Below are 27653 nucleotides of genomic sequence, written 5' to 3'. Positions count from 1 at the left end.
ACATGACCATATATTTGATTTGTTATCACTTTTTGCCAATGTAAAGTTATTATATGTAAATAGGGAGGTAGTTAAGCCAGCCCATGAACTTGCTAAACAGGCTAGGCTTAAAAATACTTTTGTTAACAAGTCCACCCCCCCTATGTATTTACAAGCATGTTTTTTGAGTAGTTGTAAAAGGGGGATTCAAATTCAAATGGACCCATGATGTTTTTTAGTGGTTCTGTTCTTTTATCGAAAAAAAAAATCCTTACACTTAGACTATGTTTAGTTTCAATGAAAAGATAGGGAAAGGAAGGGAAAGGCAAGGAAATTTATACAAGCTTTATAAAGGTTTTCTTACCTTTTCTTTCTTTTCCCTACTTTTTCCTTTAAACCAAAATACAGCCTTATTATTCACAATTTGAAAATTTTTTGTTCGGGATTTTTTCTGTTTTTCAATTGTAGTTTAATTTTTAATAATTTCCATTGATGATGTTCACTTGCCATATTTTTTTAATAATTTCATGACATTAATCCAACCACTGTACTTTCATTGATGATCTTTTGTGGTTTAATTTTTATATATTTTCTTTTATTAAATTTTAATATCTACATACATACATATATATGTATGTATATATAGATATTTAAATTTTACGATATAAATAATATTTTAAAAATATTTAAAATATTATAGTCAAGGTCAGGGCGGGGCAGTCCCTTATCGGATATTTTAATTAATTCCCATCCACATCCCTACTAAAGCAGTCTCCATACCTAACCCATTTGGGAAGGCCAAGTACTTAGTGGAGATGAGGAAATTGTCATCATTGTCATAGACTGAAAGTTTACCTAATATATCCAATCCAACCCCAAAAAAATTGGCCCGACCTATATAAAATTATTAAATTAATTAATCAATCATTCCTATAAGTGTGTTAATTACTACTAATTAATGTGATTTAGGTAAAGTATAAATTAAATTAAAGTAACTTACTTTACTAAAAATATAAAAAAATATATTTTATTGAAATTTTAATTAACAATGGAATTAATATTTTAACAAAAATCAGTTAATTAATAGTGTTTCTAATATTTATTTTCAAGATATATTTTTAAAAAATTTATATAATATACTTGATAGACCAAATAATATCAATCGAGATATGTTTGAATCGGTAACTAAATAAAATGGAGCAGTAACTTTTTCCAATCCTTTACTCTTCAAAAAAATTCCAATTCATTAGAGTTATCTTTTTTTACCCATCTTCTTGCTATAGTGCGAATGCAGTAGTGTTTCAATTTCAATACAAATACTGATGTATGGGGCCCAAAATGTCACAAGGAGAGAGGGATAGATCTTATTAAATTATAATAATATTTTAATTTAAAATATTGTTAACAATTATAATAAAATTTTAAGTAATTATTAAATTTTATTATTTGTCTTATTATCTTATTGTCGTATTTATTTTATCTTATTTAAAATATTTTTATTTATGTTATTTCAATATTTAATTTTAATTTAAACATTAATATTTTAATACATTGATGAGATAAAAAATTAAATGCATTTGTATGGAAGGTGGAGAGATAGAGATAGAAGAAGGGAAAGAGATGTTAGAACTAGGTGTTTTATTGGGCATGTAAGATAAATTAGGAAGTGTTTTAGGAGGAAGTTATAGATGTACAAATAATGTAGGAGAGAGAGAGAGAGAGGAGGAGGAGGAGGAGGAGGAGAATGGAGAGTAGGGGTGCAACTTCAATAGGCCCAACTCGAGTCCAGACTAACCCAATCCACAATTTTAAATACTTTGGACTTGGATTTTCAGTACTCGGGTTGGGCCTAGGTCCAAAAGTTTGGACTTTTTAATTTTTGGGAAAATCCTTATTAGTACCCTACACTTTGGGCCTAATGCCACTTTGGTCCCCGAACTTTGAAACACAACAATTTAGTATCTTAACTTTTAAAACTTGTCAATCCAATACTTGTCATTAATAAGCCCATTAAGTGGCATTTGAAAAACCACAAATTCCCTTCAAGTGTCATCTAACTTTCTATATCAACCATCCAAACGTTGATAAAAAATGAATAGTCCAAAATCCTTACCCCTTCTATTCAAGAATGTTGGGGTCACCAAAATGCTAACTAAGATGTGATCCCAACTTTCTTGAATAGAAGATATAAGGATTTGGGACTGTTCATTTTTTGGCAACATTTGGATGCTTTATAAAGAGAATTAGATGACACTTGAAGGGCATTTTTGTCTTTTCAATTGCCACTTAACGGCTAGTTAATGGTAGGTACTGGATTGGCACGTTTTGAAAGTTTAAGTACTAAATTGTCACGTCTTAAAGTTCGGGGACCAAAGTGATAGTAGGCCCAAAGTACAAGGTACTATTCGGGAATTTTCCCTTAATTTTTTAAGCTAGGATTGAGCCTAGCTCTTAGGTATCTTGCTGTAGCGCATTCATATATATACTCATTTTTGCATGAATTATATATGCATTTATACATATATTTTTTAATAAACCATACATATATGTATACCTTCATATATATTGATGAGGGGGAATTTGGTCCTCCCAAACAAATGACAAACGTGGCCATCGTCGACAACACACGGTCAAATCAATAGGACAACTTGACGGGTTAGCTCAGAGCACCTCGCACAAACTACTCTCGACCTCGACAAGGGTGAGCTGGCAAGGCCCCTAAGGTTGCTGGCGACCTGGCCTAGAAGACAGTCGAGCTGAGGCGAACTAAGGCGACTCGCAAGGATGAGCTCATCTAACCGTCTCCACATCCCACTCCTGAGGCCATTGATATCGCGATCGTTGGAGCAGCTCGCTAAACCGTGCGCCACAATTTGAGCGAACGAACTGTAACCGCCATGAGATCTAGTAAACAACACATTAACACGCCTTATACTGTGGAAACAACTCTGCCAAAAACTCAGAGACGTTACCAAAAGCACCTGAACCTCTGATAGCTATAAAAGGAGCTCGAATTCACCTGAGGAGGTACGCGCACTCATACTCTCAACCTCTCTCACACTCTTAGAGAAATCCCCATTCACCTACTAACTTAAGCATCAGAGTGTCCTCCCCGGGCACTCTCACTCTTTTTCCTTTGCAGCTCGCTTTAGCTCGAACATCCAGACATTAGCTCGGCTCAGCCAAATTGACATACAGTTTGAGTCTAAGTCATAGTACACGAGGGAGCGCTCAGATTGCACGACATCAGATATACACATACATGTGTATTAATTTTTAGTGTGGACTGATAGACCAACCTGAGCGATTGAGCCTGGCCTAGGCCCAAACCCAATCTGAGTGCATCAAATTTTAGTGCTGGTTGGATTCATGTTGGATTATTGGGGCTTTTAACTCAACACAAACCCAACGCTAATAGTTGGGCTTAAGGCTTGAGCCTGAGGCAAGCCCCAAGTAACCAGTTTGGAGTAAAACTAGTTTTGCCATGGTTTTGAAAACTGGATCAGACTAGTTGGTTGGACTGGTTGACCCTAGAACCGTCTAGTTAACCGTTTCCATTTCATCCTAAAACTGCTATCGGGCCAAAAACCATTGACTTGATCAAGTGGGCTATCAAACTATTGACATGTTGACCCTGACAATGGTTTTTATCCATTTTTATTTTAATTACTTTTTTAATTTTTAAATCAGAATGGGCCATCTATTCAAACCGGATGGTTGGACCGTTGGACCTGAAAACCGGTGATCAAAAGAGTTCCGTATCTGAAGTCTGATCCGATTTTTAAAACCTTGAATTTTGGTAGCTGCTTTAAACCAGCTCAATCAAAAGCAGTAGCCGCCCATCCAAACCGGCCGTCAATCTTCTACCAGCAGCTTGGAAGCCTGCGAGCATGGCTTTCAAGTTTCAACTCTTATCGGGCTCTGAACAAACCCATGGGCATGGGGGTATGGCGTATGGGATGATCATAAGGAATTAAGGATGAGAAAAAAATGATTCAATGGTCCCGATGCACTTTGAATCATTTTCTCCAAGCATCAACAGGTCAGTTCAGTTGTGTTTTTTGTGAATGGTGGTCAAGGCGTTATAGTGGTAGTTGTAACAGTACAGATAGATGGACGGTAGGAGAGCATTGCGCAAGTTACTAGCATGAATACCACGTCCACGTGTATCGTTTAGATCCAGATCAGATGCTTAAAGCCACAAGAGACAGGAATGACAGGATTCTCATTCTAGAAAAAAGTAGAAAGTAGAAACAGAAATCAATAATTGCCATCACCTGGCCAATATATGTCCACACCCCCTCTTCTGCTCTCGTAATAATCTCCATCTCCAGTGGCAATTCGATCTCATTCTGTACCGACTCCAGTACTCCATAGTCCATACACCGTTACTAAATATCTGTCCTCGCCAGTTCTTCAACCCTCTCTCTCTCTCTCTTGCTCGCTTAAAAGTTCAGTTCTATCCACGTAAACCTACCCAGAAAGGCGAAGGAATAAAGAAGAAGACAAAAGAGAGAATGGCCGAAGCTTCAATCCGAATCGGCATCCTGTGCTGCGCCGAGATAGCTCGCAAGGTATCTAGAGCCATCACTCTGGCCCCAAATGTGACCATTCACGCCATCGGCAGCCGTTCCATCGAAAAGGCCCAAAAATTTGCTAAGGAGAACGGATTCCCTCCGTCCGCCAAGACCTACGGCAGCTACGAGGCGGTCCTCGACGATCCTGAAGTGGACGCCGTGTACATGCCTCTTCCCACCAGCTTGCACGTGCGATGGGCGACCTTGGCGGCAGAGAAAAAGAAACACTTGCTTCTGGAGAAACCGGTAGCACTGAACGTGAAGGAGTTCGATCGCATCATCGAGGCCTGCGACTCCAACGGCGTGCAGCTCATGGACGCTACTATGTGGATGCACCATCCTCGGACTGCCAAGATGAAGGAGTTCCTCTCCGATTCGCAGCGTTTCGGTCAACTCCGATCGGCAAGTACCGCCACTATTTGATATTCCATTTCTGAATTCTCTATATTTTATTTATTTATTTTTTTATTAAGAAAGAAAGAGAAGAAGAAAGAAAAGGAGGGAATCCGATTTTACTCTTGTCTGTTGCCTGTGCTTTGATTGTGTGGGGGCTGGATGTTGGTCGAGTGCACTGTGCGTCTGTGCCTGGTTTGGGAATTCTACGGCCGGCGTCTAGGGCTGGGCTAACATGCGCCGTGTGTATATTATTATTACTATACCTTCGACTTTGGACTTCACACTTCACTGTTCATATCTCCTGCAACCACGATCACAGCACTCCCGTGCAATCCATGAAACACGCGCACGCCAGCTATTTCAAGTGGTATTCCGAATATATTTCCATCACTGACCTGTCTATCTGTTTCATTGGGTTCGCAAATCGCAAGGGAGTAATTGGATCACGGTCTCAATACCTTGGACCCACCATGACACCATGAAATGGGAATTTTTCAAAAGGAAAATTCACCATAAATAGAAAATATGTGCACCACCAGCTCTGTCCAAACCGGGAAATTTTTGTTTTTTATTTCTTGTTAAAGAACCGGGAATTTCATGCCACACATTTGGTTTTAACCCAAAAAAGGGAAAAGAAGGAACTTGGCGCTTGGCATTTGTCCCACCCATTTAGACAACTGCATGAAGTTTTGGCGCCACATACTTCAGACATTTCCTTTATTTCACTTACTAAAATCTTATTCTATAGTTTGTATTTTACTAAAACCCCCTATCTTTTCCAACGGACTTATTACTTATCAATGTTCTGTTAAGAACCATTTGTATTAATGATTATGTGTTCACCTAAAGTGACTGGGAAATGTTTAATGGTGTGAGTCATGGTTGTATATTTCAAAATACTCTTAGAACTTCTTCCAACTTGATCAAAATTGACTGAATTGAGAGCTTGTCCACATTTTACGAGGGGCAAGAATGACTTTCCATTTTTATTTTCTTTTTATTCAATTTGTTTAAACGGATATTAGTTTTTTTTTGTCAAAATCGTTAATTTTCCAGTTTCATCTAATTAAATTTAAAGATCCATTAAGCAAATAGGTTGCAAATTATAGGGGATGTTTTAATAAAACACAAATTAAAGGATAGGTTTTAGTAAATCCATGAAACTTTAGGGGTGTTTTAGTAAATGACCCTTAATTCAATTATAGATCCTCTTTTTTCCAAGTAATTGACAGGTAATCATGAGCCAAGGCCAGGCTGGGCTTTGCACTTATGATGAGGGTTATAGCATATTATATAAAATATTATATAATACATATTATAAGTTTCATATTGTAATGTTCGTCATAAAATGTATAATATAACATAAAATAATATATATACATATGTATATATTATGTATAAAATATATATATTTAAATATATGTGGGCTGGGCTTGAAGTATTAGGCCTAGACCTGACCCTAAAATTTGTGGGCCTGGCAGAGGCCTAGGCCTGGGCCGGGCCTGAACACAAAACCTAGGCCCAAGCCTAGAATTTCCAGGCTGGGCTGAAATGATCACCCCTAGGTACAGGGTAGCATTACATCCTGTGATCGAAGTTTCTTTATAAGTTCTTCATTATTCATCATCATTTTGTAATTTTTACTTCATTATCTTGTTTACCTTCTTTTTCCTTGTTTTTCTCCTTGCCCCAAAAAAAGACTTCAAATTCCCTCTTCAAAAGCATTTGTATTCTTATCTATCATTAATTTTAGAGCCTGAAGAGTGGGCATTAGTCAATCTAACCAATCAATGTAAGCGCTAGCAGTGTCGATTTATCTATTGTTGGTTTTAGCGGACCTGTTGCAACTTGTAACTAATCTTCCTGTTACAGAAACCCCAATGAGAATTCAAGTCTTTTAGCCCCCTGATGCAGCCAAATATATCTATCTCGGTGCAGTATATCCCAATCTAATGAACTTTCTTTTCGAGTCTCTTGCCTTTGTTAACTTTGTTATTCCCCTCATTTTATAATCATGGAATTTAATTCAACCTGTTTTAATTTGGCTTCAGTATAACATGCGATTCTGCTTTTGGCTTGGGTTTTAATTTTGTTATTGTTGCATCTTTTATTTCTTAAAACATTATTAAATGTGAAGTATTTTTTCCATTCTTTAATGATATTTTTGGTAAGCATTGATTGAACTCATGAATCATGAGCTTATGGTGGAAGCTCAATAAAAGCTCATAACTTGGCCAGACAGTAAAACCTCAGGCTGATGAGCATCAGTTTCTACTGGCCAGCATTGGGTAATGGATACTTCAGCTTATGGTTGAAGCAAAAAGTACTTTTGACCTGGAAATTCAACCCCAGACTAGGACTATTTTTTAACTAAATGTTTCAACTTATTATCCAGTAATATATCACATTCCATCTGAAGAGCATGCTAATTTTCACTTGACAATATTTATTCGTTGGTACTTGGTACCTTCTCTCAAAATATAATATCTTTTTTGTCTGTCCAAATAGATGAATAAATGAAACCTTTGTGGGCTGAGCAGGTGAACAGTGTGTTTACATTTGGTGGTGATCTTGGTTTCCTCAAGAATGACATCCGTGTTAAGCCAGATCTTGACGCCCTTGGAGCTCTTGGGGATGTTGGGTGGTACTGTATCAGGTCACTCTTGTGGGCAGTTGACTATGAATTGCCGAAAACAGTAACTGCACTTCGTGGGCCTGTTATCAATGAAGCAGGAGTCGTTTTGGCATGTGGATCTTCTTTACAATGGGAAGATGGCAAAGTAGCAACTTTTCACTGTTCCTTCCTTTCCAATTTGACCATGGATATAACTGCAATTGGAACAAAAGGAACTCTGCATGTTCATGATTTTGTTATTCCTTTTGAAGAGAAAAGTGCTTCATTTTCAACAGCCACGAATTCTACATTCGATGAGCTTGTAACTGGGTGGGCTACATTGCCAAGCGAGCATGTTGTCACAGTTGATCTTCCTCAGGAGGCCCGCATGGTAAGGGAGTTTGCAAGGTTGGTGGCAAGTATTAAAGGATCCAATTCAAAGCCAGAGAAGTGGTGGCCCACCATAAGCAGGAAGACACAACTGGTACTGGATGCAGTCAAGGCATCAATTGAAAAAGGTTTTGAACCTGTCGAAATTGTAAGTTGATCTATTTAGACACTCCCCTGCCCTATCCTAGGTTTTCAGTAACAAGATCTGTATCATCTTACTTTCTTCTTGGACAGAGGTTTAGGGGTTTATGCTGTTGCATCTACGGACTTGAAAAGAAAGAAAGCTATTTGCTGAATAAACATGTAGGGGCTTCTCATTGTTCTTTAAATTGATGGTTTAAGATTGAAATTGATGTTTAGGTTCAATTAGGTTTGTTACTAGAGCCATGGTACCAGATTGTCCTTGTCCTGATCCCCATTCTAGCTAGTTTGATCAAATTGTCTGTCTTCACCTACATTATCATGGCTTTCCTTATGATGCAACTCTTGTCCTCTCCAAAACAAATCCTTGGGTGAAACTGAATTAAACATTTGGGGAACTGCTAGTGAACGGTGATAGTGTTGTTGTTGACTAGTTAGAAAATCCTTGTGTGATCTTCAAATCCAATTCCAAAACAAGAGGAGAAGCGCACTAGTAGCAAGGGAGGGAGAGGGAATGGAGAGATGGCCGTTAATGCTTTGTAGACTGCAACGAATTATCTTCCTTTTATAAATATACATGCAGAGGAGTAGTAGCACTCGCACGAGAACAACGGGGTTCATGCAAGTCCAAACATTTGGTTCGTTTCAGAGCAGGGTTTATACTCGATAAATGTGAACATGACACAATTCCATAGTGTCATGGGGGTAGATCTGCAGTAGAGGAAACTCGTGCGGCGTCCAGGCCAAGGTAGGCCAGGACAAGCCTTTTGTATGCTTAGGGCCAGGAGTTGCCTGATGAGATGGTTCCACCAAGTTCAATAGCATTGGATCATGACCTCACTTTGCATGGCTGGGGCACTCTACTAGCTCTGGCTGGTCCATGGGAGGCGTTTCTTTCGTGCTAAAGGGGGACAACCATGATGAGAGGTGACTAGGCGCCGATGTGAAGGGACTCTTGTATGCCGATGATGCTGGGCACATGAGTGCCGATGATGATAGCAACGGGGTAGCTCAATCAGCTCAGAAATGGGGTTGGCGAGGTGTAGGGACATGCTTAGGCCAGACCCACGTGCAGAGCCTCCCTTGAGTGTTGGTGGCGTAATGCTTATCCATGCATTGTCCCCATGAGCATGTGTGCACCCATGAGGAACCCTGATAGCCATGCTAGCCATTATTCAGGGCCGCCCCGCAAGGGATGACGGTCTAAGAGTGCCAAGGTCAGGCACCCAAGGAGGTTGACCCACCCCTCATCAAAGAGTACATTAAGCTTTTGGTAGTTTGCCTGAAGATAACATCAATTCTTTCAAAAATCTAATAGGCGAAAATAACGGTGATGTCCTTTAACGTAAGCCCGCCAAGCATAGGCAAGGCTAAGCCTGTGTCAGACTGTGACAGGCTCCCCCACTCAATCCATTATTGTCATCGACAATGACTCCTTTTGTGAATAGGCGTCTGTGTGTCGCTTCATCCACATGTGTGTCAGTTACTAGGTTCGCTTGGCCAACCCGGATCTCACCTATGTTGGTGTCTATTTATGGGGATGAAACCATTTCACCATGCCGGCCTACCTAGACTTCACCCCCAATGTTGATGTTACTCAAATCGCGCGATGGCTATGCCGTTGAAAGTGTGTGAGAAGGGCCCTCGAAGAAATTGGATGTGTATGCTTTGCGGAGGTTCGCCCCATGTATCATCTTTACTTCAAGGCTTGACTGTCTTTGTGGTAGCTTTTCGGTGGTGCTACCGAACACAATGTGATAGGTCTAATCCTGCTGTTGGCGATGTGTCCTGGGTACCCTTTCACCATGCTGGTCTGCAGACTTCACCTCTTCGTGTGTGGGTTACTCAAACTTAGTCCATGGCTTATGCTCTTTTGGCCCTCGAAACTACACTTCACCACACCGACTCGGGCTACTTCTTCGCTCTGAGGGGGCCCCAATGTGTTGCTGCCTTAAGGAGATCTGATTGCTTTGTGTGCGAGTGGTGGCAACTTTTACCCATGATGTTGCTGAACATGCATTCGCCTTGTGATGTGTTGTTGTTGCTGCGAATGTTCCGCTTGTTGAGTTGAGCATGTCCTTTGATTCAATGCCACATTCCTAACATTCTAATATTGTGGCTTCAACCGATGACCCTTTTTGATGTAAAACTACCACTTTAGTGATATTCCTTGACCAACTGTCGACACCAACCAATTTTGGATTGCTGTCCCTGCCTTAGTAGTGCTTCTAACAAGCTACGGAACAAATGCTCATCCATCATGAAACCAAGATGTAGGCGCACCGCCCACAACAAACTAGAATGAATGGCAACTGATGTCCGTGAGGAAGCATTGCACTCCCCCACTCAAACCACATCAATATGCCTCTTATTAAATGGCTCATGTGTCTGCCCCCACATGAGCACAACGTCCAATGCGTCTGCCCCCACATGGGCGTTGCTTTGAGGTCATTGGAATGGGGACACGATGAATGGTCTCTTGCTAGGCCTGATGTGAATGCTTGCTTGAACCCGAGTGGAAGTGCCTAGGGACCGCACCCCACAATGTGCTGCTTGTTGAGATGACCGCTTCAAATGCCTTTGTGTGCAAACTGCTCTAATACCAACTGTCATGGGGGTAGATCTGCAGCGGAAGAAACCCGTTTGGCGTCCAGGCTAAGGTAGGCCAGGACAAGCCTTTTGTATGCTTAGGGCTAGGAGTTGCCCGATTAGATGGCTCCACCAAGTTCAGTAACACTGGATCATGACCTCAGTTCGCATGGCCAGGGCACTCTGTTGGCTTTGGCCGGTCCATGGGAAGCATCTCTTACATGACAGCCATGATGAGAGGCGACTGGGCGTTGATGTGAAGGGACTTTTGTATGCCGATGATGCTGAGCACGAGTGACGATGATGATAGGCAACCAACCGTTGGGCCAGAACACATCCGTGCGCTAAGGGCAACGGGGTAGCTCGATTAGTTCAGACATGGGGCTGGCGAGGTGTAGGGACATGCTTAGGCCAGACCCACGTGCAGATCCCCCCTTGAGTGTCGGTGGCGCAGTGCCGGTCCATGTATTGTCCCCATGAGCATGTGTGCGCCCATGAGGAGCCCTGGTAGCCATGCTAGCTATTAACCAGGGCCGCCCCACAAGGGATGATGGTCTAAGAATGCTAAGGTCAGGCACTCAAGGAGGTTGACCACTCCTCAAAGAGTACGTTAAGCTTTTGGTAGTTTGCCTGAAGATAACATCAATTTTCCCAAAACTCTTATAAGTGAAAATGACGGTGATGTCCCTTAACGTAAGCCCGCCAAGCGTAGACAAGGCTAACAATAGAATCTAACTACCAGATTAGTGCCAGCAACGAAGATTAACGTGTCATGCCATGCCCAACAAGGCAACAACGTTAGGCCCCCAACTGCAAAGTTTTCTCACTGTTCCTCCTCCCTGTTATTCTACAATTGTGCAAGTGGATCTCACTTCTCAGTACAGTGTGAGCGAGGACTGAATTCATATTCTGCAATTGAATCGAGTTCTAATCGAATGTTTCACAGTTTCAGGGTTGAGTTTGATTTTTATTGAGCTCAAATCGAGTTCAAAACTACAAATTTCAGGGTAAGCTTAATTAGTGATCTGAGAAAAAATCAGCTTGAAAGTTTTGACAAGTTTTAATATTTTATATAAGAATATACTATGTATTATAAAAATATCATATATATTTATAAAATATAAAATATAAAAATATATTCATTTTCAAAATTTTGAGCAAATTTTAAGGTCATTGAATATTTAATCAAACCAAGCTTGAACTATAACATATAGTTCGGATAGAGCTCGATCTCAAACCAAAACATATGTCTGCCTATTTGATGAAGAGAAATTGGGAGAATCCTATCATCGTTTCTGAAACTCTGCTCAGCTGACTCAAACCACTATTATCTTATTACTACTAGTTACTATTTTGTACAACCAGGGAGCATTATTACTACTACTAAAGAAAGCAATCCTAGTATGTATAGACAGTCCCCCCCTCCCCCCCCCCCAAAAAAAAAAGGGTTAAGGATCTACCACCTTGTTATTTTTGGGAGTGAAAGAAAATAAAAATCTCACTTGACTATATTTTAAGTCACACAGTATCTATGTATTGTTGCCTCTTTTTCGCAGTTGAATGATGGGACAAGATGCAACATTTCTTTATCCTTCACAACAAAATCATGAAGCTAATGCAAAAGCTAACAAGTCTGCAAATGGCTGAACCTCATTGCGAATAATGAAACAAGCTCATGTGGCAGAACTCTGGGAGGAAATAGTATGTCCATGGATTGGAGTCAAGGACAGCCTAAAAGGGGAAAAAAATCTCAAAGATCCCAAAAGTGACAAATGACTCTGTAAAGAAAGAAAGAAAAAACCAAAAGAAGTGGGGGTGGGCCGGTGGGAGGAGAGGGCCAATATTGCATCAATTATTATTGTATTGCTGCACTTTGGACCTGCACATAAAACAAATTTTCTTGTAACGGAGCATGTGGCGTTGCTCAGCGCAGGCAAGCCCCCCGTCATGAATTATAGAGAGAATTGTGCCAAAAGCAATCCATGAGAGAATCTTTCTGGTTGACGATCATCCAGATGTGAGCTCCCTTTCACTCATTTAAAAAGACACTCCTATGATGAGTCCAAACAACAATTGGACCCACCAATAACAAACTAATGGTTTTTACAACTAAAATCAATCATACAAAGCCCACGACTCAACTCAACTCAGCCTTATCCCAACTACATGGGTCGGCAGTACAGTAACAGTAGTCGGCATATCTACCATAACTCTGTTCCATATTACGTACATTCATGTTTCTTTCAGTTAAGTCCAACTTTATGGATTAACTCTTAAAAAAGAAAAGTAACCCACTTGAAAGGTGATACGTTTGAATCATTTACTTCTTAATCACATATTGTAAATTTGTAATAATCCTGCTGAGTGCTGGCAGAAACCATGAAAACCTGCAGCCTTGATTCATCTAAACTCTGAATTGAGCAACCATGCATCTTATATAAACACAATCAAATCAAATACAATAATACAGAAGCCATAGTCTAGTGTTTTTTAAACGATAAATTACAATAACAACAAAGAAACCTGCCAAATAAGAAAGCCAAGCCTTGATCACCTTCATCTTTCAGTAAGGTTGTTCACAAATGCAGAACAGAGAATCGAAGGTCACAATCCAACTGCCAAGCAATGAACGATTGAAGAACCACCAGGGATGACCAGAATCACCTGCGACCAGACAATTGAACCCCACAATCCTCCACAGCTACCCTTCCAAACTTCAACCTCCGCACATGATATCTCCACCTGCTTACCCGCCCCCTTCCCCTCCCAAACCACGGACAACCTTCCCCCAACATTAGCCAGCATCGCTCCCCACAACAACTTGGGCAGATCCTTCTCCACCCCCTTCAATTCCTTCCATATGCCTTCCTTCGCGTCATACCCTCTTATCTTTCCCAAATAATCGTAACAGTACAAAATCCCATCGACGACAGCAGCTCTCCCTCTCCATCCCGCCTCCAGCTCGGTCGGCACATAGCCCCAGGTGGCCTCCCCAGGATCGTACACAATCCCTCCTCGATCTGCCACTGCATAAATTTTTTCGTCGATGACCGCGCTCCCGTGCATCCACTTCTCCCTGACCTCCATCGGGCTGGGAACAGGCGCCCACGACCAAGTTACAGGATCGAACACCTCAGCCCAATTGGTTGACCGAGCCCACGAATCGACCAAGCAACCTCCCATGACGTAAATCTTCCCGTTTGCAACCCCGGCAGCCGCGAATTCCCTGCCGACACGCATCTTGGGTCCAAGTTCCCATTTATTGAAGCGAGAATCGAAGATCCAAACGTTGGAGGACGGGATTTCGTTGATTGACCCGCCGATGACGAAAATCTTGGGTCCAATGACGGCGAAGGCGGAGCCGATGGCCTGAGAAGGGATGGGAGGGACGGGGGAGAGGTTTCTGGGGTTTCTAGGGTTTTGAGGGTTCCTGGGGTTGTGATCGAGGACGAACCATTTGAAGGAAGACCCGTGGATGCGGACGTTGATGAAGAGGAAGTGTTGGGTGCAGTTGAGGAGGGAGCGGGTGGAGAAGAAAATGGGAGAGCGGAGGATGGAACGCCAAGACTTGCAGACTAGGGAGAGATCACAGTGGTAGAAGCTTGGGACCCTCGCGATGCATTGCAGAGCAACGTCGTCTGGTAGGTCCGGAACGAGAAGTGACGGTGGTGGCGAGTCGGAATCGACAGTCGAGGTTGCCCCGGAAGAAGAAGAAGTTCCTTTCATGGCCTGGCTCTTCTCCAATTTCGCTCTTCTGCTATGTCTCTGGTTCGCGCTTCTTCTTCCTTCCACATTTGCTGGTAGTTGGAGATTGAAGTTGAAAGAAGAAAGTAGCATGACATGTTTGGTGGAAATTCCTTTATACTAGGTGGTCCAGAATTCCTGCTACAAAGTACAGTTAGATGAGTCTTGTTTTTGGTTACAGCCATCAGATTGAAATCTCAGATTCTCACATTCTCAGGTTTCTGACTTGTGAGTTCAGGTGATCAAGAAAATCGTTATTACCAAAAAAAAAAAAAACAAAGACCAAGAAAATCTAAGTGTTGCATTGAAAATTCGAATACCCTAAGTATTACTACCCTCAAAGTACATACAAGATACTTATCTATAATTTACCTTTTTTTTTTTAAGAATACTTAATGGTGAATATCGGTTTTACGGTGAGCCGTGGAGTACGTAGGCTAAAACCCAATGGGGCAGCACATGCTTCTGTCACGCTCATGCCAACGTCTCACATCAAAATATCTACCTGTACGTTAATCACTCTGCTTACGGCTTACCTAACCCTTTCATCCATCCATCACAAATGGATTTCGAATCTTGAATTGAGCATGTGAAGCATGTGGCTTAGGGATGATCATTGGCCGGGCCACTCTAGGCTTGAACCGGGTTCTCACAGGTAGTAACGACTAACGATATTTAGGGATGCTTGGGCCCGGCCTAACCCGCACCAACAGACCTGATTATATTGGCTTTGGTTTTGCGATTTTGACCCAATTAATAATTGGATTGGACTGGTTTTTACTAGACCTGTTCATGGACCGGGTAGCCCGATAGCCTGGCCCGGCCCGGCCTGCACCCCAGTCGGGCTTGGTCATGTAATTAGGTCCGCGGGCCTAACACAATAAGCCTGACTGTGTTTCGGGCCGGGCTCGGAATTTACCAAAAAAGCCCAGCCCTACCCAATTGAACATTATATATTTTATAAAATACATAATGTGTATTTTATATATTATATAAAATATATAAATAATATAATATTTATTGAAATATATATATATATATATATATTTATAATTTAATATATACACTTTTTATTTTTTTTCTTTATAATTTCTCTCTCTCTATTCAACCACTTCAGCAGTAGTAACAGCATGGGCTAAATTTCAGGCTCGGGCCCAGTCCGGACTTCGAGCTTTTTATGAGGGTCAGGCTCGGGCTCGGGCCTTAGAAAAATCTATTAATATAGAGTGAAAGCCCGGCCCATGAACAGATCTAGTTTTTATTGTTCTGAACTGATTATATATTTATATATAAATCTATCTTGTTTTAAGGATATATATATATATATATATATATATCTAAAAGAGTAAATTTCACAAACAGTAAATAAGATTATTATAGTAAAAACATATATTTTATCAGCATATAAATAGCTTAATATTTTAATTTTAGTTTTTTAAAAAGTTATATTATCAAAATGAAATTCTAAATTATTATCATCATTGGTAATAATAGATACTAAGTATAACCGGGTCAGACCCATATCTTGGTTTATCCCGAATCAGACTCCGCCCACATTGACGGCCCGAAAGAAACTGAAACAAAAGACTATCATCTTTACATGGGCAATTTAGAGCAAATGTTAGGTCTTAGGTGGTAGGTTGCTGTCATAAATAAAATGCTTCCTATCTTGTCTAACATTTTGAGATATTTGTATATATATACATATATTAATAAACATTTTGCAAAGAAAAAAATTATATGGTCAGAAAGATATGATATTGGAAGGGTTTTGACCAATCAAATTCTCCATGAATTTCATAAAAGACCACCTGATTGGTTATCACTTTATTAATTGCAAACTTTTTTGGTATCATATCTTTCTAGTGTCATATTCGAACATATAACAAAATCTCCTTATCCCCTGATGTAGTCGATTCACATGCTCATTCATGATGCCTTGATTGAGATTGGCTATTGAGTGTGTACAATGGTATAACTATTTTCTTCTGTAGTCCTATGGTGAGGGAGGTCCTTAAGGCTCAGTTTGGATCGAGTATAAATACAAATATGTAAAGTGTAAATTTTTATATTTTGTATTATTTTAATGTATTTATACTCCTTTCAAATTGAGTCTAAGATTGTGTTTAGTTGCAATGCAAATAAATTTGCACTGATGTAAAACTATAACAGTGCAAATGATTTGAGTGTAAATTTTTGACCTTTTTTTTTAAATTTAGCTTATTTTGTTTGATTACAGTACAAATTAAGTAAATTAAGACATTAACAAAATAAAGTAAAACACAAAACAAAATTAAATAAGAATTTGCAGTTTTTTCATTTGCACTCCCATGTATTTATACTACTACAAATAAAATTGCATTGCAACCAAATACAGCCTAAGCCTCTGATGATAGCCCCCGGAGGCCCAGTACTCAGCTTAAGGCTGTCCTGTCCTTCTGTAGCAATAAAACAGTTGGTGGGTCAGCTTGTAGCTGCTGCTCTCATTGTTGCCGATCAACAGCCATCTACTCCCATTGTTGCCTTTCATGTGGAGCACTTTCATTGTTGCCGATCAACTCCCATGAAATGAGAGCCTGAAGTTCACTTGCTTGAATTGAAGTTCACTTATTTATTAGGACGGGAATTACTGAAGTTCACTTGTGGTTGAACTGCACAAAAATCCAACCTTCTAAAGGCCTTATTACAGTGAATTGGATCTCTGGGCCAGGCTTTTTAGACTAAGGTCCAATTAACCAAAAGGCTCTTCGGCCTTTAAAATTTAACAAATGGATAATTTACAATGTTACGCCTCTAATTTCGTAATTCTGCTTTATCAAGCACGAGCTAGGATAATGGACCTGATGTTTGGTTGCTCATAGCCATAGATGTAAGCAGAATAAGAATAAACATGGTGGTATTTGGCAAGTCTGTTTGTGCGGCTTCTGGGCTTCGAGAAGTTTGAAAGATTCAATTTATCTTTTTCTGTGTGGTAATTGATGAGGGCGGATTTGACCCTTCAATGACATCATAACACATGGCATCTTGGAATAGCTAGTTGACATATAGACACCACCTAAGCAATGACTTGGAGTCCTAGATCCTGGTTTCTCTTTGTCTAGACTTGGCGACCTGCCTTCACCGCCGACCTGGCGACCTGCCTCTGTTGCCGACCTGGCAACTTGCCTATGGCGTCAACCTGGCGACCTGCATTTGGCACTAACTTGGTGACCTGCGAGACGGGCTCGCCGTCGATTTCTGTATGCATTCCATCACTCTCGGGTCTTTCGGAAGTCATCTCTCACACCAAATGTTTTGGGAGAAACTGAGTAAGGCGCAAAGATTGGCCTACGTGCACGACTACCTCCGAGGACTTCAGAGCAGTTAGGCACGTCTTCTCGGAGATCCCAGATGTGTTGCGTGATGATCACGACAAATAATGCCTATATAAAGGCCTTACCTCCAACCCCAGAGGAGAGATGCGCAATTTTTAGTTCTCGTAGCTCTCTAGCTCTCTCACATTTAGCTATCTTAAAATCTTTGATTCGTTAACTTAAGCATCGGAGTGCCTACCCCGGGTTAAGCAACCCGGGCACTCTCACACTGTTTCCTTGTAGGTTGCATCAGAGCCACTTCTCTAGCTCATCACCACTCAATTAGGCATCAAAGCCACCTCTCCAGCTTGTCACCACTTAGTTAGGCATCCAAACCACCTCTCCAGTTTGTCACCATTTAGATAGGCATCAAAGCCACCTCTCTAGCTTGTCACAATTCAGCTAGACGTCCAAGCCACCTTCTAGTTAGGAACCATTCAGCTAGGCGTCCAAGCCATTTTCCAGGTGGGGATTATTTAGCCAGGCATCCGAGTCACCTGCCAGTCAGGAGTTACTAAAATGCACATCATCAATAATTAAAAGCTTGAAAGATGATAATACACGCGCACGGAAGGACCTGAAAACATAGAAAACATCAAATTTCGAGAAGTTTCAAATGAAGTTCTATGGTCTTTCTATATGATATATAGCTTCTAAACGCGTTTTTAACAACCCAATGGGTTGAGCTGCTTACCAAACAGTCTTTACCTTTAAAGACAAGACCACAAAAGGTCAATAAATGTTTTGATTATATGGATTGCTGAAAGATCTTTTTAAAAAAACTTGCCAAAGGGCACCATTATTTAACTCATAAATGCAATTTTAGCACCAAGTTATATGCAAAGAAACTAGTCAGGAGCGTTTTTGAAATTGAACAAGAACATGGGGAAATCTGTGCTGCCGAAAAATACATGATACCGGAAGAGCTTTGACCAATAAAAACTGTCTGAATTTTGATAAATATCACCTGATTAGTTATTATTTTTATGATAACGATTGATTAGTTACAAGTTTTTTCTGGTATCATTCTCGAACCTATGAACAAGAACGAAGAGATGATCAAAATTTTGTATGGTTGAAGTTACTGAGTTGGATCTGTTTTAGGGGCAACCTAAACTCATCCATAAGACCTGAAAACCAAGATCAAAGCCCAAATTTGTCAACCCAAGCCCCCCTCAAACTAAAGCTCACACTAGTTGAGCTGGCCTTTCGCTTGTGTGGGTTGATTAGGTTTTAGAGCCTTTCTTAAAAAAAAAAAGAAAGGGGTAATCTATGATACCGGAAAGATAGTACCGATTGATTGGTTTTCTGTCTTTCTGTTATCATAGTTGAATCCAATAAAAATTAAGAAAAATAAGCGAAAAGAATAAAAATCATTCTAGAAGCATCTTTCAGAGTCTTGCCATCAAAAGATCCAAGTCATGACCAGTTAAGCCCTATTATTGAATTTAAGCTAATAACACATTAACAAGTCCATAAAGCCAGGCCCACCAGCGACCAGCCTACATATGCAAGTCGTATCTATGTTATATTCTAAAATGCAGTTGTCCATGTTAAACTTCTCATATTTATTTCTAATCCCTTTTAGAATTTTGTGAAATTTTTGAATTTAAAAAATAAATAAATTATGTATGTATTTAGTATAAATTTTATTTATTAAATAATTGTTTGTATTTGATTTGTTTTCAAAACTGAGAAAAGCATTTGATAAACCGTTTATTGATAACTAGGTGCTACTAGGCATCACATCAGCGGTTGAGTGAATAAATGCTCAACCATTGGGGAAAGCATTAAAATGAACTTTATCCCAATGGTTAGTGTGAACATAAATTAAAATCAATATTTATGAATACCAATGTGTATAAGCGAACATGATGAAAAAAATGCTGATTTAGCGATTATATAACGGCATTTTAATAAACGCCTATCACGAAACATCTACAGAATAAAACACACGCTAAATATAGGGTTCTTTAACTTCACCCATAACTAATCAAATCACCCACAACCAATTAAATTAAGAAACTAAATATAACATAGACATCCTTTTAAAACCAGCCTGTGCATTACCCAAATAGATGGCAGAATGATTCAATCTATATGTATATATTAGAAAGAGGGAAGGGGGGAGTTGAGGGCTCCTCTAGCCACGAAGTTGACATGCTTCTTTCACTCTCAATTTTTGCACATGTGGTTATCCATTTTTAATTAAATTATAAAAATGTAAAATTTTTTTTTGGTCTTAATTTTTATAATAAAATTCATCAATACTCTTTAATATTACTCTCCAATAAAATCATTCTTAACCCCTCCTAATAGTTAATGTTTGTAACATATTCCCACCCCTATTAATTAATTCCCTTATTTCCTCTTAAATCCTTATTGACCCATTGTGACTCTCATAGCAAGGGTATAAATTAGATGGATTTGAATCAGGTTAAGAACCCAATCCAACCTTAAATATGAAACCTAGCCTGAATACAAACTGATGTTAAAACTCAAACTTGTCAACCCAAACAAACCAAATTTCTATTCAAGCCCATGCATTTACATGAGTTTACTTGCTAGTACTATATATTCTAGGGCTCACTGGATGTATATAAAATGAGCATTGTTCTTCCCCATCTTTCAAGCCACTGGGCTTTGGATTGCGCAATGCAGTTTCATTTGCACTGGTGCAGAAGTAAGGGACTGCAAATGAATTGAATGCAAAATCTGACTTATTTTACTTTTTTTTTTTTTTGTTTTGTTTGATTGCATTGTAAATGAAGTAAAATAAAATCCAAAGTAAAAATGAATTATAATTTGCATTTTTTTAGTTGTACTCCATTGCAACTATACTGTATTAGTGCAAATGAAATTGGATTAGAAACAAAGAGACAAAGCGAAAAATGGGCCAGGCTTAAACCCAACTTAGTGACACATTGATTGAATTTGAATTTGATAATAGTAATGAGTACTGAAATGTCTACAACATGGATCTCTACATGGAATTTGAACAGCAAAAATATGAAACATGCCAACCTCGATCTCTCTGAAGAGGAAATGAACTCTGCACTAAATATCTACACAGCAACTCAGCAAGTCGGTATCTGCTGCACTTATTTGCGCTGCACTTCTCGTGCATTAACAATTTAGCACAGAAACCCAATTGCCTGCCTGGCTGCCTCCGCCCATCAAATGTTTATTCAATCTAAATTCTTGTGTACTGAATTTCTTTATTTATTTATATATTGTTTCGCGTTGTTTATAGATCATTCTTAATCCACAAGAAACACATTGGTGCATTATCAATTAACCCAATCATATTCTGTAACTTCAGCAAACCAAAGTGATGAGTATTAATCAGGAAAACAGTTGGAATGTGAGGTAATTAAAAAATGGATATTAATTAAGAAACAATGATAATGAAGATATAATTTGTATAAATAAGATATATGATTGTCATCATCATTTAAGCCTTGTATCAATTATATGGGGTTGTTGGTTATTTGAATTGTTTTGTTCTATTCAATGTCATATCCATTATTAAATTATGGGCATTTAAATAATTTCTTAGTTCTTTTAGTCCCTTCAACTTGTAATATGGTCACCTTTTTCAATAAGGTGTTGTAGATGGTCTTCTATGCATATGACTAAACTATCTTATTCTACACTCTCATTTTATCACCTTTTGGAGCTATTTAATTTATGCCCTTTGGCATATCTTTTTTTGAAAGATCTTCCAATAGACCTGACAGCCAAAAGACGATGTAAGCTTTTGTATTAAGATTTTAGCAGCTTAAAAACCGTTTGGTCAAGGTGTGTCTTCCCGGGTATCTTTTCGTGCAAAGACATGATAAAAAAAAGTCAAAAAACTCCATTTAGAGCTTTCCGAAAATAACCAAAAATGGCTTTTAGGCATCTTTTTGGGAAGGTATCTTTTGGCAGCTAGATCTTTTCCCTACCAAATGGGAAAAGATCAAAATGTGGGCTGCTGGACTTCTAAACAAGCTGACAGCTCACATGCCAAATGGGGCCTTAATTTCTTTGTATAATTTCATATATCCTTTATAGTTTTACCATTCATTCATTTGAGCATTTATGTTTTTATCACTCATGTTGTTTTTTAACTGTTCAACACTGTACTCCATACATTATGGCTGGCCTTGTGATTATTTTATAGAAATTTCCTGTTAGTCGAAGTGATATTCATTTATCATATGAGACTCTGGATGCATATACCACTCTATTGTGTCCATCTAACTCTAATTCTAAGAACTACATTCTCTCCTTTAACCAAGGTAACCGAAGGGGTCACATTAATTTATCTTTTAGGCTCAGTTTGGAATGAATAAAAATATAAATATGTACGGTGCAAATACATATAAAATAATACAAAATTTGCACTCTACGTATTTATATTTGTACTCTTTCCAAAGTGAACCTATTAGTCTCTAATTCCAAGTGCACCTTGGTATCCAATTCTAATATCATTAAATTTAAATTCCATATAATTCTGTTTTATTTAGTTATATTTATTTTTAAAACCTCTTGTTTCTAATGTAGTTATCTATTAATCTAATTTTGAACTATGTTATTTCCCTCTCACCAATGACATAGTGGAGAACCATATCTCTCACCAAAATGTTTCTAAATAGAGTGACTCTCATGTAATGTGATAATATAGACCCCCCACTAATTTGTATAGATAAACAAAATATGTTTTAGATGGACATAGCAATGGTAACAAACACAACCCCAGTCTGATCAATGGACCAAAAGATGGATCAGGTTGGGTTGAGTACTCAACACCCAGGACTAACACAAGGAAGTCAACTCATGAATGAAGCTGGAGAGAGGACCTTGGTTTTGGCAACTAGCACATTATGTGCGGAAAGCTTGTATATGAGACATACCTTGTATATCAGCTGAGGGATCTTTCAAATTCCGGACTTTCAAAGATCCAAGTTAAAGCCCAACTAAGGCCTGTTTTTAATCTGAGTCCACAATACAGGGATAATTTCCCAAAGCCAAGGATACCAACCCAACTTAGTTGTGCTAAACAGTTCCAGTTGGGACCTGCTATGTATCATGAGACCGGATCTGCTTCTCACAGAAGGCGCCTCATATGCACCTCACAAATACATCCTACCTTATATTGAAAACATCTCCCGTACTTTTAAGTTATTATTCATGGGAGATGTTCCTAATACACGGTGGATGTGCATGTGAAACGCCCGAGTGTGAGGAGCAGATCCCGTCCCATGTATCACTCACCACTGGCAGGCGGATGATACTGACGTGTTCACTCATGATTGGTTATACAAAGTGATACATTCAGGTTCAAATAGTTCTACCCATTCTTTAGAGTAGTTCTGCCTTATCTTCCAAGTCTGAGGTTGAATGAATTGGACAAAATGTGTAGTTTTAGCCATTGATGACAGCTGCTCTTGCTCTTGGCTTAGACCAGACTCATTAACACATTGAGTTTGATAGTTATGACAGGTTATATTCGGCTTCTTAGAAAATGAGTGAGAAAAGGAAGGGGGAAATGTGGGGAAGTCTTTTAAGGCATTTTAACAAATTGCTTGACAACTTTCCCATAACTTTCCCTTTTTCACTTGCTTTCCAAGAAACCGGCAACATGGTTTTGGGCCTTGGAATTTGAACATCAGAAAAATGCAAATTGCCAAAATTAAAATATCATGAGAAGCAAATCAGTTATATATGCTAAAAATCTACAGTGGTCGCTTGCATTCAGGGAGCGCCATGTGACAAAGGGAGAATGCTTTCTATGATTAGGTTGGACATCACCAGGACCACCCCCTATGAAACTGTGCTGTTTCCTCATTTCCTCATTGCAAGGAAGCTGCGGCATGGTGTTCTCGAACAAGCCCTCTCAGCCATTGGAAAATGCTGCTTTTGAAATTCTCAATCTATATATGTTTCCATCTCACAGTGGCAATTCATCAAACATATCTCCTCTCCAAATGTCAACTTCTTAAATTCTGTGAGCTTTGGTACCCTAGAAAGGGATTTGGAGCTCTGTTTCCATTCATTAGCACTTTAACATGAAACCCAATTACCTGCTTCCGCCTCTCTAACTCTCGTACTAATAAAAAAAGGGTAGAGAACATCTGGTTTTGTATAAACCCAGTGGGTTTCGACATTCTATTTCTTGGTGATTTATTTTCTGAGAGTGGCGTATAGAAATCTTAATCCACAAGACACACAGGGATCCATTACCAAATGAAATGACCCAATTAGCAAATCAATTTGAGAATATATAAACAGTTGACAGTTGGGAGCGATGTGAGGTAATCGATGAACAAGAAATTAATTATAAACAATACATTATTCTGGAGATTAGAAATGGGCTCATTTTGGGTTGTTAGCCCATCCATGTTGAAGGTCTATGAACAACTTGTTAGACCAGACATTATTATATGCTTATAATGTTCTATATTCTTAAGGAAATTGGGAATGGTTGTTCCATTTACTAACTATCTATTGTGTCTGAAGACCATAATCTATGAAGCCTACAACAAAAAATCTAATGGCATAGAGCAAACTATTAAATGGGCTCTGGTTTTTGGCATCCATGAAACTTAGAAACATGGGCCTAATAAACACATGAAGCTAGATGGACGACCTTGATTTTGGCACCTCGCAATTTGTGTGAGAGACTTGTTCTAAGACATAACTTGTGACACAAGTAGTTAATATAAACCTCTTGAAGAAATAGAACCTGTCTATTTCACTATTTCAGAGAGAGCTCAAGTCTTGGGATACCAGCCTTTGTAGGGAATAGAGAAATGGGGATTAGAAACTTAGGATCAACATTCTTCTATAGAGTAGAGCTCTTCTTCATTGATGGATTTCACCTCAAACTTACCAGTATGACATGGGTTTTATGTATTAACAAATAGCAATTTTAGCATCATTGTCCATATATATTTGTCCAGGCCTCTATTTCTAATAAGTTACTAATGGAAATTAAATAATGCTTAGGAAATTTGTGTACACTAGGGACCGTTTGATAACAGCTGAATTTGTTGAATTGAAGGATTTATTTGTTTTTCAGTAGATAAAATAATTAAGAGTATATTATAATCTACAGGACTCTAGTTTCAGGCGCCATTAAGGAACCCACAAGCTCCTTAAAAACTTAGGCTGCGTTTGGAAGAGGTGTAAAATGTCATCAGTGTAAAAATACACTGAACCTTAAATATATATGACTGTTGTATTTTGAAATCGATGTAAAACTTCAAATGTGATGAAGTTTTACATCTATCATCAACGTAAAACTACCCTCCATCCAAACGCACGCAAAACTGAACCACAGTGTAGTTTTACATCGATAATAATTACACTTATTTACCAAATGCATACAAAAACGAACCGATATAACTTTTACATCGGTTCTTGATTTACATTGCATCCAAATACAGCCTTATTCATTAAAAGAGAAAATAATAAGCATTTCAGTAATTCATCAATTATGAAACAGCCATTAACTAATCAACGTGAAAATATACATAGCTAGGTATATAATAAAGGTTGCATTGCCTCAAGATTAAGAAAAGCAAATGGGGTAGGTGGACTTTGATTTGATGAAAGAAAATATTGTGGGGTTTGATTTCATAGGTACCACAATAACTTAGGCCTTAATATAAGCTCATAAAGTTGTAGTTATAATTGTTAGATCTCATGTGACTCTCCAAATGTATAACGTGATATGATATAATTAATAGAACTCTAGAGAAGGAATTATCTGAGAAGTTAAGAAAATAACAACACCCCACATCAACCATAAGTGTATATGATCTACAATCTCTCTCACTTTGCATTTATAACCGGTTAATCTGCTCTGATAATAGTGCATGGCTGACGGTTATTCTAAAACGAGTACTGTTGTTCTTGGGTCTGGGGTTCAGATATCTTGAAGCCTATTCCATGCAAGATGGAACTTGCTTTAAGATGTAGAAAGATGACCTTTGCTTCAATATTGTTTACAGCCGTGCTACGCTTTCACAATTCCCTGATCAAGACTGCAAGCTCACATCTTTCATTCCTAATATTCTTGTTCCAAAATAGAGAAAGAGCTTGTTTGCTCCCAGTCCCAAGAAAAAAAGTTAATTACTTTGTTCTGTTCTCTTACATGTCTTGTTGATTTATTTCTAAAGAAGAAAACTAATGACATGAGGTTAGACCTCTACCTAAATGTGATTCTAACAAGTCATTTGGATCAATTAATTGTTAATTAGCTAAGACCTTCCAACCTTTTGATTAGATAACCAGCTTCAACCACATGGGCTCTTTTCATCTCTCTCTCTCTGTGGTAGAGTAGAGCCTTAGTGTCAGCTATGAGTAGGATTGTACTTGTGTAAATGGGATACAATCGTGGAATACATTGATTGCCATTGCATGAGCTTCGCACGTACAAATGAGAACTGAGAACTACACGAAACCTCGATCCCATCCATTATCCCTACTTCTCTACTCAGCCTAAGCTAGCTCTATTGCTCTCTCTAAGCAAAACACCAACTGTCAAGATTATTAGCAACACCTAGCACTACAACACATCGAGAGCAACGTCCTCTCATCTCACTTCTCAAGCCTAAGGTCTACCAGCGGCTCTTCTAGCCCGGAGGCCGCACGGCACACGCCCCGCCCTAACACACGCAGAAGCACACACCAACCATATATCCCTCTTCGAAACTGGAGCCAACATTTGGATTGCTCACCCTCCCTTGTGCCTTGAGCTTGCGTCCACCATTCGATATTCGGCTCGAGATTGAAAAAAGAGGTTTGTGCATGTAGCAAGCAAGTGCAAATCCATCAATTCAAAATATTATTAGTGCGTCAACCGACTTTTATTCTAACTGAAGGTGCGCTTGATTTATAATTGGAATCAGAATCAATTGGAATAATTTATTCTCATAATTTGTTTGATTCATAAAGATAAAAATCGAAATTGGATTTAAAATAATCTGGAATGAGATTTTCTCATGGGAGGGAGAGAGAGAATAGCCATTTCCTTAGATGAGGAATGAGGAAATACAATGAAAATGGGATTTCAATTCTACCCAACCAAACAGTTAATCATTGCAATTCCAACTCCAATTATACATCTCTATTCCCACAAACCAAACTGACTCCTTTTTCCTTATAAATTTGTTATAGAGCAGCACCCTCAAATATCTCAGCCGGCCGTGGCCGGTTCTCTATCCTGTTACTTATGGATTCGATGACTTATTTTACACACTTTCAGTGACAGCTTTTCCGCCCCCAGAATAGGTGATATGCAGCCCAAGGATCAGAGACCTTATTAGCTTAGAGTCCTTTGGTTGTCACAGCTTCCATGCTATTCGACCATTTGATCCTGTAGATACTTAGATTAACTGATGATCTAGTGAGAATCCAAGCCCAAAACAATATTTATTATTGCCCTTAAATTTCTGCAAGTATGCCATAAATCCCACAGTAGATAACGACTAGAATAAAAGTTCAAAGGAATGACAAGGGGCGGTTAGTTTGATAATAACTAATGGCTGAACTGAATGACCAACTGCTTTGTATTTTAGTGGGTAAAATAATTATTAAAAAAAAACTTTCGAGTATACAGTGATCAACCAATTTCAGTTTCAGCATGTTTCCTTATTACAGATGGAGGGTCTTTCTGCATTACGTGCATGGCTCTTGGCCTCTTAGACAGACACATTATACAAACGGGGCAAGTTTGGTTTAAATGAAATCTATTTTCCTGTTTTACCACACACACACACAATATTGAATATATGTTTAGAATTTCTCGAGACCCCAGTTGGCCCATGTGTAGTTAACTAATTTATCATGTTTAATTGATTTAATCAAGATTAAAGTATC

At 38.9% G+C, this 27653-nt stretch overlaps 1 protein-coding gene and 1 pseudogene across 2 annotated transcripts; one reads left to right on the top strand and one right to left on the bottom strand.

Moving 5' to 3' along the window:
* Positions 1–4310: 4310 nt before the first annotated feature.
* LOC104600013 (Oxidoreductase family protein) lies at positions 4311–8285 on the top strand. Its single transcript, XM_010262806.3, has 2 exons — positions 4311–4958; positions 7493–8285. The coding sequence occupies exons 1-2, from the start codon at positions 4497–4499 to the stop codon at positions 8111–8113; spliced, it is 1083 nt and encodes a 360-aa protein (XP_010261108.1). The 5' UTR covers positions 4311–4496; the 3' UTR covers positions 8114–8285.
* A 4817-nt stretch (positions 8286–13102) lies between these two features.
* On the bottom strand, positions 13103–14708 carry LOC104600014 (F-box/kelch-repeat protein SKIP6 pseudogene; annotated as a pseudogene). The gene has a single exon (XR_016076233.1). The product of XR_016076233.1 is annotated as an F-box/kelch-repeat protein SKIP6 pseudogene (transcript).
* Positions 14709–27653: the final 12945 nt, after the last annotated feature.

Source organism: Nelumbo nucifera, chromosome 5, assembly GCF_055504915.1.
Source record: "Nelumbo nucifera cultivar China Antique chromosome 5, China Antique-T2T, whole genome shotgun sequence".
Lineage (NCBI taxonomy): Eukaryota > Viridiplantae > Streptophyta > Magnoliopsida > Proteales > Nelumbonaceae > Nelumbo > Nelumbo nucifera.
This window is presented reverse-complemented; position numbering and strand designations above follow the sequence as displayed.

Bases quoted from the DNA above. Each gene is read 5' to 3' on its own strand.
- LOC104600013 (XM_010262806.3), top strand. From the start codon at position 4,497: ATGGCCGAAGCTTCAATCCGAATCGGCATCCTGTGCTGCGCCGAGATA. The intron at 4,959-7,492 runs GCAAGTACCGCC...TGGGCTGAGCAG, and splicing joins GTTTCGGTCAACTCCGATCG to GTGAACAGTGTGTTTACATT.